Source organism: Hevea brasiliensis, chromosome 14 (assembly GCF_030052815.1).
Source record: "Hevea brasiliensis isolate MT/VB/25A 57/8 chromosome 14, ASM3005281v1, whole genome shotgun sequence".
In the NCBI taxonomy this organism is placed as follows: Eukaryota; Viridiplantae; Streptophyta; class Magnoliopsida; order Malpighiales; family Euphorbiaceae; genus Hevea; species Hevea brasiliensis.
In genome coordinates, this window is record NC_079506.1 from 2,147,594 (window position 1) to 2,159,911 (window position 12,318).

A 12,318-nucleotide genomic window follows, 5' to 3' on the forward strand; every position below is an offset into this window, starting at 1 on the left:
ACGCCATAAATCCTATAATTAATAAATTAAATTAAATGGATTTTTGGGGTCTTCCATAAGACAAAATAAATAAAAGAAAGGAAAAAAAAATTCATTGTCTTCTTCTTCCCTTCCAAGACGTTTTCGCTTTCCCTTAGCTCTCTCTCTCTCAAACTCCATTAGAGCTCCTAAGTCAAGCTTCATAAACCTTCAATTCCACCATAAAAACCTTACTCTCCAATATTAAATCTTATAGTTAGACCTAGATAAGGAGCTTGACAACAAAAAGAAAAAGAAAGGAAGGAGTTTTGAAGAAAAGGAAATTCTGCATAAAAAGGGTAGTAATCAAATTTGATGAATTGAGTTTGATTCTTACATTTCTAACTTATTTAGCTTGTAAATATGCTTATAATGAAAAGAAAAAATTGTGAGGGACCATTACTGAATTTCGGCCAGCATAAGGGGGAGGGTGATTTGCATGATTTGAATAGTTTGAATGGGTATATAAACCTTAGTTAGTTGAATGACTATGGTTAAAAGCATGGAATCAAGTAAATGCAAAAATTAGTGTGAATTAGGGTTTGGACATTAGGGTTTAGGGACAAAAAATGTGAAGAAGTGCTAAATGATGTCTTTGACATAGTTTAAGGAAAGAAATGGTCATTTGTGACCTAATTAAGTGTGTTAGAAGTGTTTGAATCAAAGCCAAATTCGGATTGGGTATGCACCATGACCAAAAGTTAACTTTGAGGGACCAAAAATGAAATTTTACAAGTCCAATTGGTATGGGACGAATTGGGACTGAAAATAGGCACTAAATGACACAATTTTCATTTAGGAAGCATGCCCAAAAAGTGACCAAAACCTAGTGAACAAACTGACCAAACTTGAAAATCTGCAGTATGAACAGTACACATAAACAGTAATAGTGTTTGGGTCATAACTTGAGCTAGGAAGGTCTAAATGACCTAAAATTTTACCAGTGGTTAGATGAGATATAAACCTAAAACTTTCATGAATAACACAAACCCAAATTATGCCATCAACCAAGTCATTTAGCCACCCCAAGTTGGTGACTCAAATCTGCCAGCACCAGAAAATTACTCAAAATTCTGGGTTGTGTCCAATCCGGCAGCCATGGTTCAAATGGCCATAACTTGAGCTACAAAACTCCAATTGAAGTGATTCAAAAAGGAGAATAAACTTAAGACATTAGGGAACATTTTCTATGAAGAAAGTTTTTCTAAATTCCAATATTAAAGTGACCATTGTAACAGTGCAACTTAGGACTCCAAAATTAAAAATTGTCAATTTTGCCTAAAAGACCTAAGTTTTGAGAAAACAACCAAAACCAACAAGTTTGGTGACCAAAATGTGGTATGTGGGTAAAGTTGGAATTCCCATACCTATTAAGCCTTAGAAAGTCAATAATTTGACTTGAATAGTATAGTGAATAGTAACCCGAAACACAAAATTTCAAGAACGTCGAGTTTAGCACGTTAGAGTTAGGTAAAAGTGAAGTTAAATTTATTTTTGGATTTATGCTAAGTTATGGTACTGAAACATTGTAAAATTATGTGTTTCAGTTGAAAAGAATACCGGGAAAGAACTCGAGGAACCGAGTCAAGGCCAAGAGGCGACTCGCTTGAGGTTTGTGCACAACATTACTATGCTTTAAAATTCATTGATAAAGTGAATGAAATATGTATTTTACATTTGCTTTGAATTGTTGAAAATTTATTTGTGACATTAGTTATGATGTTTTGACTTAAATTATTGAAAGTTATTGTGTATATTTGAAATGACAATGTTTAGCAAATTGTTAAGATAAGTTTTGAAACCACAGTGTCATGACCATATATTTGAACACCTCACTAGCATGACTAGTGGGGGTAATTAGTTTCGAATTTTGATTCCTTCTTTGGAGAAGTGTTGAGGTGTGCTAGTAGAAGAGGATGTGAATGGATATCCATATATTTGAGCTAGCTAGCCTTGTGATGTGATTTCTCTTTAGCCTCTGGCTATTGAGATTCTATTTGTTCCGAATGACATGATCTAACTGTGGGTTTTATGAAATGTGTTTTGATACTTTGAAATGAACTTGGTTTGCATTAAAATCTCATAATTCATGTTTGTGTTTAATGCTCATGTTTAGTCAAAATTTTGAATAAATGTGATTTATATTTTGCATAAAGATTATTTTAGTATGATGTGCACCACTGAGTTCTAGTACTCAGCGATAGCTTTTATTGCTGTCGCAGATATAGAGACTAGAGGAGCAGCAGACTGAGCTGCTGAGGATTGAGGATCTTCTTGCTTTGAAGCTATCGGGTATAATATAAACCCTGATTGTAAATATTTATTTTGATGTATGTAATGCATAGAAATGTATGGACATGTGAAAATGGGTCTTGAGCAGCTTGTACAAAATCTGTATAAAATTCGTAATAAATTTCAGTTTGGATTTTCTTAATGTAAATTTTTGTATGATGTATATATAAATTGTTTATATTTAAAGAAACATGAATGTATGAAATTGATTGACTATACCTTGAGGATTATTGAATTTTGAACTTGAGAAATCGATTAAAATGATTGTGGAGCTGTTGAAATTGATTGAGTTTGATTGAGAAATTGAAGTAGTGGTTGAGAGAAATTTTTTTTAGAAGTGTTTTTACAGGTATTTGAAGAACTGTTTTCTCAAAATACAGATAGAACTCAGTCAAAATTTTTATAAAATTTGCGGAAAAATAAAATGGGCCAAAATTTCCAACTAGCTTTCAAACTTAATTAAATGTTTTAAATACCTATTAGAAAACGCTCACCACTTATCAAAAATAAGAAAATTGTTTTAAAATCCCTTGTAGGGTACTTAATGAGTTATCGGTAGATGAAGTGCGGTAGTTCATTAGGTATTCTATGGGATTATGTTATGCCTTACAGAGGGGTAAGGTGTGACAGTCATGGTTTATGTCAAACCCCATTTGCTATGAATATTATGTTCTCTTTTAATTCCAGTTCTTGATTAAAAAGATTTTCTCATCAGAAACTCTTTTCTGATTAAATTTATCTGTTCTGACCAGGAACTTGAAACATCAAGAACAATTAAATGAACATAGGATTTTATCCCTATTTACTTAGGATAACAGATTCCATTTTGATTAACACCTACCTCCATATATAACTAGTAAGAGCCAACACATGCCCATATACCCATACACAGTACAAGTATGAAAGCAGTATCAAACTTAAACCAGCTATATACAAGATAACTGTGCTATCTCAGGTTTAAAGATTATATGCACTGATATGATTTATGACAATGCATTAACAAGAGTAAACTCTATGTGTTTGTCATAAATGTCACTGGTTCGGCCTACTTATTATGCATAAATGCCTATCATGTTTGTTATATGGCATGAGACTCACCATTCCATCTTATTTACATCTCATATAAATAACTTGGGAACAAAAATGATTACAATCTTTCTGGATAAGTCATGTCCTTATTGTGAAGTATCCTCGATTGTGAACCAATTTATAATACTTTGTGCTAGAAATACTGTCTCTCATATTCTTAACAACTTAAGAATAGAATTTCTAACAAAATATCAATAGACCTTTTCTATTACACAAATATATTATGTAAACGGAAAAGTGAAAATGCATATTATTAATAAAACATGTACAAGATACATACTAAATTATATACTCTAGGGTATACTACTAACAGTAGGTAGCTGCTTGAGTGGTCTTCAAATGAAGCAGCAGAAACATAGGAAATAGCACTAAAATTGCAAGAAATTCACCTTTTCTTGCCATGACTATTTAAGTTCTTGAAAAGAAAAAGAAAACAACTTTTCCCATGAAAATTAAGCAACAATTATATTGAAATTGAGTGTGGATCGACTATATCAATAGTTTGTGCTCTTAAATATTATTGATCAAAGGACTACTTGTGTCTCTCATTTAGACTTGTTTTGTATAAAGGAAATTGGAGAAAATTTAACGAAAGTAAAATCTTTATGAAAAGTAAAATTATTATTATTTTTTAAATCATTATTAAAGAAAAGAAAAAAAAAATTCCATATTTTGATGGAAAGAAGAGTAAAAAGAGAATTATTATATTTTTACTATTATGTCTATATTAAATAAAAACTCTTTGAGCATTTTCTACTTAAATCTTCACAATTTTTTTTCTTTTTTATTTTTTCTTCTTACAAAAACAGGAGAATTTGACTTTTATATTTTTTTCTTTTTAACAAAATAATGGATTTTTTTTTTCCTTCCATATGTATTAGATTGGAATCAGATCAAATAGTTTTTTTTTTCCTTCAATTGCAATTAATATATTACCTAAATCAAATATTGTTTTAACACAGCTAAAAGCCATATGCCAAACAACACGAGCCAAAAATCTAGAGGTGAGAAAAATACGTTTTAACCAAAAAATCTAATCAAATTTAATTGATTCGATTTTTCTATTTGAGTTTTTTTTAATCGATTCAATCTCGATTAATATTTTTATTAAAAAAATATTTTTATTCAATTAATTTAATAAAAAAATAGAATTAATTGAGCTAAATTAAACCATTAAGCTATACCCACTAAGATTAAATTTCTTTCCTGGGCAATGCTAAAGGTGCACTACCTCACATTGATCTATTGTATTTAGGATTAGGGGTGAGCACTATTTAGTTTGAACCAAATAAATTGAATAGATCTGTCTTAATTTGGTAATTCGATTCGATTTTTAAGATAATTTTGTTCGCTTTGATTTTACATTCTAAAAATTTTAGTTATTTTGGTTCGGTTTGGTTTTATATATATAAGGAATTTTTATAAAGAATTTATGATATATATATATCGTTTAATTTTATTGATTAATGATTATTAGGTTCAAATCAAGGTCAAAATCATATCAAATAACTTGAAAACTAAGTCTAAATTAAAAAATCCATCAAAACTCAAAACTGATTAGTTCAAACTGAACAGAAATAAAGTAGTTTGGTTCGATTCAGTTTTTTATTCATTTTAGTTCGGTTTGGTTTTTAAAATATAGTAATTTTGTTAATTCGGTTTTGATGATTTGATTCGATTTGATCGGTTTGAACTGAATGCTCAGCCCTATTTAAGACTATTCTAAAATGCATTTCAATGGAATCCAACCTTGATTGATAATATCAAATAATTTGAAAATCAAGTCTAAATTAAAAAACTCATCATAACTCAAAACTGATTGGTTCAAACCGAACCCAACCGAAATAAAGAGGTTTGGTTCGATTCAATTTTTTATTCATTTTAATTCAGTTTGGTTTTTAAAATATAGTAATTTTGTTAATTCAGTTTTGATGATTCGATTCGATTTGATCGGTTTGAACCGAATGCTCAGCCCTATTTAGGATTATTCTGAAATGTATTTCAATGGAATCCAACCTTGATTGATGAGAAACAAAAGTTTCTATCCTTACCAACTAGACTAACGATGTTGGATTATCTCATGATATTTTTTTATTTATATTTTCACAAATTAACCATTAGATTTTTATTACTCTATTCATATAAAAAATATCCTACATGCTAACTTTATTAGTCAATTATATATATTATACTTACTGAATGGAGACATTTTTTATCATCCTCTTTGATACTTTATTTATTTATTTTTTGTCTTTCATAGAAAATTAAAGAACGAAGCTTAATTTATTAGCCAGGAGAATACATGAAGAATTCTGTAATTTAGATTCATATGAATGCATTTTTTTTTTCTGAAAACCCCAAAACACATTTTTATTTATGTGTTACTTGGGCTACATTCACTTTGCTAATGTCAAGCACCCACAAGATTCATATATTGTTTGCGATTAATCTTTTGTAGTAGTGGCAGCAGCGGTTAATTTTCTGCCATGACCGCCATTTTCATACCAAGTTGACAATCATTAGGATTGCCAGTCATGAAGTAATTTTCTCCAAAAACAAGATGAATTCGATCATGTCTCGATTCAAACACTCGAGAATTCATAGTAATTGTGCATGAATTATACCTTACTTGATCCGTCACGACCACATTATACAATTGGTTATCATAGTTGAACACTGCGTATACGCATAACAAATCCTTCTTAAAACTTTAAAAAAGAAATGAAAATTTTCATAAATTAATTTGTTAATGGGTTTAATAAAAAGAAAGTAAATTTAAAATCTTTTTTATAATATTGATATAATATATTGATCCATACCAAGTGTGTCATTAGCAAAAAACGTCTTTCCTTGAGGCCAATTTCCCACGCTAGCGTTTGCAGTCCAACCCAGATCATCTCCAACAATGAAGGTATCTGCTTGTGTGGTCTTGGAATGAAGCAGCAGAAGCATAGGAAATATCACTAAAATTGCCAGAATTTCACCTTCTCTAGCCATGGCCATTTCTTGAAAAGAGAAAGAAATCTTTTTTTTTTTTTTATCCTAGGAAAATTATATTGAAAATGGGTGTGAATTATATCAATAGTTTGTGCTGTTAAATACTAGCTAGTGGCCATAGGATAGTGAGATAGGGTGTGGATTATATGGTATCCCAAATATATGGAGGGTTTCCGTTCGATAGAAACCCGCGAGGGGGGAGGAGTGAAGACTTCCTTAATTTTCTTTAATTTATTCTTATTATTATTAGTATTATTTATAATATTCTTTAAAATATCTCCACTAAATCCCATAAAATAAAATAAAATAAAATAAAATAAATATAACTAAATAATTTAATCAAGAAAAATTATTATTTAGTTACTAGTTTTAATAAATTAATTATTTAATCATTATATTTTAAAAAATATACTATTTAATTCATATATTTTACTTTTATTAAACTATTTAGTCTATCGATTCATCAAATTTTATATTGATAATACCTGTCAAATTACTATTTAGCTCCTCTATTTTAGAGAATCTAATTATTTAGTTTCTATATTTCAAAAAATACTTTTATTTAATCTATTTGTTTTATTGAAACTAATTAATTAATTTTTATGTTTTGAAAATACTATTTTGAAAAACATATTCCTATATGAAAATGAAAAATTTGCTATGTGAAGATTAAATATAAATTTAAAATTTTTTTATTTATTTTGGACTCATTCACTACAAGAAATGTTAAAAATAACTACAAAAATTACCGACTACAAAATTTCATTGGTAATTTACCAACGAATTACCGACGCTTTACCAACAAAAAAGAGAAATAAAATTTAAACTAATTTTTACCAATAAAATTATCGACTAATTACCTACCAAAACTTTACCGATGATGTAATTTCATAGGTAAAAGTGGTGCCTAACATTAGCGGCAAAATTAACGACCAAATAATAAAAATGACGACCAAGTGTTTCGTCGGTAATTACCAATGAAACGCTTTTCGTAGGTAATAGTAAGAAAAAAATATAAAATAAAATTAAAAAAAAAATACCTAAGAAAAAATTTTCATCGGTAATTACCAACGAAAAATTTTTCGTAGGTAATATTAAGAAAAAAAATAGAGAAGAAAATTTCTAAAAAGCTAAAAAATTTTACCTACGAATTTTTTTATCTGTAATTACCAACAAAATGCTTTTCGTATGTAATATTAAGGAGAAAATAGAGAAGAAAAAATCTAAAAAGCTTGAAAAAATTTTAGCTACGAATTTTTTTCGTCGGTAATTACCAACGAAACATTTTTCGTAGGTAATATTAAGAAGAAAATAGAAAATAAATTTTTTTTAAAAAATACCTACGAAAAATTTGTCGTCAGTTATTACCAACGAAAAGTTTTTCGTAGGTAATATTATGACAAAATAGAGAAGAAAATTTCTTAAAACTAAAAAAAATACCTACGAAAAATTTTTCGTCTGTAATTACCAACGAAAAGCTTTTCGTAGGTAATATTAAGGAGAAAATAGGGAAAAAAATTCTAAAAAACTAAAAAAATTTTACCTACGAAAAATTTTTCGTCGGTAATTACCAACGAAAAGCTTTTCGTAGGTAATATTAAAGAGAAAATAGGGAAAAAAATTCTAAAAAACTAAAAAAATTTTACCTACGAAAAAATTTTCGTCGGTAATTACCAACGAAAAGCTTTTCGTAAGTAATATTTAGGAGAAAATAGAGAAAAAAATTATAAAAAACTAAAAAAAATTTTACCTACGAAAAGTAATTTGTCGGTAATTACTAATGAAATACTTTTCGTAGATAATATTAAAAAGAAAATAGGAAAATTTTTTTTTAAAAAGCTCAAAAAATTTTAGCTACGAATTATTTTCATCGGTAATTACCAATAAAATAGTTTTCGTAGGTAATATTAAGGAGAAATTGAAAATAAAATTTAAAAAAAAATACCTACGAAATATATTTAGTCGGTAATTCAACGGTAAATCACAAAAAATGTGAAATTCCCACATTGTTTGAGAATAGATTGGAGGGTAGTGAGTTTGTCTATAAAAGGAGAACTACTCTCCAACATAGAGCAATTGTGGCATAGTCACATATATGGGGCCTATGTTGGGCCTTACTAGTAATTTTTTTTAAGTCAATTAAATCTTAAAAAATTATAAATTAAAATAATTAATATTTAATTTAAAAATTAAAAAATTAAAAAATTAAAAAATTAATTTGAAAATTTTAAATTAAATTAAATTTTAAATTAAATTTTAAACTAATATAATTTTAAAAGTTAATTTAAATTAAAAAAATAAAAAATTAAATGAAATTAAAAAGTAACAACTAAATTAAAAAATATTAAATAAAAATTAGCTACGAAAATTTATTTTCGTCGGTAATTACCAACGAAAAATTTTGTCGATAAATAGTCGGTAATTTATAAGAGTAAAATCTCCTACGAAATCACCTACAAAAAAATTTAAATTTACCTACGAAATAATTCGTCGGTAAATTTAGTGACAACATTTTTTTCGTCGGTAAATTTAGCAACAACATTTTTTTCGTCGGTAAAAATTACCTATTTATGAACGAAAAAATTTCGTCAGTAATTCATCGGTAATCACTGATTACCTACGAAATTTCAGTATATTTGATCGATAATATTCGTAGCTATTTTTTTAATTTCTTGCAGTGATTTTAGATTCAATTTTTATTTTATTTTTCATTTTTAACTCTAATTTGAGACCTAATAATAATTAATTAAAAAAAAAAACTATTTGCTTCAGTTCAATTCTATTGTTTGAAAAAAATCAAATTAAATTTCTAAATTAAATCAAATTGATTATTATTATTATTTTTAATTGGAGCCGAGTTTTACTTATACAATAGGCTAATTATGTTATGCAACTTCCTTGGGGAAATCATCCTAAAAACCTTCTACATTATAAAATAAACACCTAATTATTATAATATATTCGACATGCATGAATGTACATAACAAAACCAAACCTAATCCTAACTCCAAATTTGAAAGGGTTAATCCAAAGAAGTGGGTTGACAAAGTGATTAGAGTTTGAGTGGGAGACAAATACAGCCCATTTTGCATTCCACTTTCGCAGCAAGTCAAAAAGCAATTTGAAAGTGCAATTCAATCCCATTTACTCTCATATTTAGTCAACAAAAATTTAAATTCTCTACATCCAACTCCAAATCTAACCAAAAAAATCTTTGCTTTCTATGGTCGTACTCTGCCAAACTTTGGATCTTTAAAGGGTAATCTTGTCCTCAAAGTACAAGCCTTAATGCAGTGATTAATGAATTGGGTTACAGATGATTATGAAAGTTGATAAAGACGCCCACCTTATGTATCCTTGTGGTCGCACGACACCATGCGAGCTCATGCACCTTCTTTCTACATAAAGTTGCTCTTTCCTTTAAAAAGCAGCTTAAAGAATCTCCATTTTCATCAACCTTTCTCCTTAGTCACAAGCCCAAGTCTAGCTAGCTATCTCTCCTTCAATCTTCAGCTCTCTTTCTCTCTCTTAGGGTTTCTTAGGGGCCTTGTTGCAGAGCCATTTTGGCATTCTGTCCACCTCCATTTATATGTAAGGTGTTAATTCTTGGCATGGTGTGACTCTTGGAGGCGGCCAGCATGCGAAACTGGCTCTGTAAATTTCTCCATGAGAAACCCTCAAAAGATCTTATATTATTTTATACCCCTTTGTCAGAAAATGATTACTGAAGCTATAATGTATGTATTCTGAAACAATAATCAAGATCTCTGCTTTTCTTTCTTTATTTTTTCTTTTTCTTGCATCACTATATATACTTTGAACTTATCAGAGCATGCATAAACACTTCACTCTATATATCCAATTTTCAGGTACTAAATGCTCCATCAAGTCCAGCTTCATGGCCCTGCTTCTGGTGTGTGTCTATATATGTATATATATTGAACTATTAATGCCATTGCATGCTCATATTATCTTTGATTGCAAAGTTAATGTGCGAGATTAGGAAATTTTTTGTTGAAAAGATAACACGTTTGTATTGCCTATTGCATTTCTTGTATTTAATTCTTCTTAATTATGACAGAATCTAGCACAGCTAAAAATATATTAATATATTTTCTAAGTACCGCAATCAATCAAGATTACTAGAATGCTAATGATTTATATATTTTTAGAAATAGATTCGGTAGTATTGAAGTTATTTTTAAAATTACAAGATTTTATGTTACAAATATATAACAATAAAAATTTAAAATTTTCAAATTTTTATAATTATTGTCAAATCTTTTTTTTTTTTTGAAAATTTTAATGTAATTTTAAATCTTTGTTTTCTTAACCCATTATCAAAAATGAATTAAATCGGTTGTAAATTTAATTGTAAAAAAAAAAAACTTTAAATCAACTTAAATTACCAAAAAAAAAGAATTAAATATTATAAAAAAAGTTTATATTTGTTTTACTATTAGGCCTAAAAAAAACTGTCATATTAAGGTTTAAAATCTCATTGACAAGACGATGAGATTAGACATACAAGTGGTTAATACATAAAATTGTTGTCATTGCTATATATGTGACAGTCAACCAACAACAAAAGCAGCCATATTTTGCATGTATATTTGTTTCTCTTTTAGCACATATCTTTTGAACTTTTACTTTTGTATGTGTAATGATAAGGAGTGATGGTGAGTGGCTTTGGCATGTTTAAAGTTTTCCACTTATCATGATTCCAATTTATACTATTGTCCTACTGTGATGGGCACTAATTAGTAGGGTGTGCGGTTGTGGTTTTGGCGTGGGGTCTATCTAGAAATTAAAAATCAAATTGAAATTTTGATACGATTTCGATTTCTTTTTTTATTATTTTAATTTTGATTTAATATGATTCTCGATTCTTTAGTTTTAATTCGATTCAATTTAATACGATTTTAGTTAGATTTTCGATTTTTGAAATAATTTTATGCAATTTTATATTTTCATAAAATGTCATTCTTTTAGCATTTAAATTTTGAAATAATTATTAATACATAATATATTTTATAACTATTACTAAATTATAGAATCTTTAACTATAAGATATACATATATATAATTTAATATTAAGTATATTACATAATATAATAGTACAAGTATATCATATAATATACCTTTTAACTATTTATTAAATGATACACTATGGTGTAAATAAGAAACAATAAAATAGTTTAGAATTTCATCGATTTATTTATATTTTAAACTGAAATTAATTACATATTTATATTCATGAAAAATACATAAAGTTATAATTTTATATCTTTAACTTTATATACATGCGATAAGAGTCCTTTAAAATATGTGTAGATGTAATAGATATATATATATAATAAACACAATAGAAACAATATAATATATATACCCTCTTAATGAAGAAATATGCCTTAAGTAATATTTTGGAGAATTACTTTTCCTTATAAATAGTGTAAGGTAAGAAAAAGAAAGGGTCTTTTCCTTTCCTTTTTTTTTTCTCTTCTCTCTCTACTTTATCCCTCTTCTCTTTATTTTCTTCATATTTTATCCTTATCATAATACCATCCCTCTAATTTAAGCGTTGGAGAATTTTTAATGGAGACCTCCTTAGTAGACATTTGATCGTTTTCTCTTTCTTTTGTAGGTTCCCTTAGCTGAGATGATGGAAATGAAATCATATTAGTGAAGTAATCAACAATATTTCTTATATCAAAATATTAAATGATTCATTCATCCCCCATTTAAAAAATATTAATTAACAATTAAAAAAATAATACTTAAGTACAAACTAAAAGGAAAATTTTGTTATATAATAAATTGAAAAGTTGTTACAATATCTAGTGCAAAGAGTATAATATATACCAATAAATGGCAGAAGTTAAAATAGCTGCAATTAAAATAATAAAAAGAAAGGTATATGAC

At 27.6% G+C, this 12,318-nt stretch overlaps 1 protein-coding gene across 1 annotated transcript; it reads right to left on the bottom strand.

Annotated features, from left to right (window-relative positions):
• Positions 1-5,872: 5,872 nt before the first annotated feature.
• LOC110632557 (basic blue protein-like) lies at positions 5,873-6,402 on the bottom strand. Its single transcript, XM_021780820.2, has 2 exons — positions 6,219-6,402; positions 5,873-6,075 (listed from the first exon to the last, which is right to left on the bottom strand). Exons 1-2 carry the CDS (start codon positions 6,400-6,402, stop codon positions 5,873-5,875), a joined length of 387 nt encoding a protein of 128 aa, XP_021636512.2.
• Between the last annotated feature and the right edge of the window lie 5,916 nt (positions 6,403-12,318).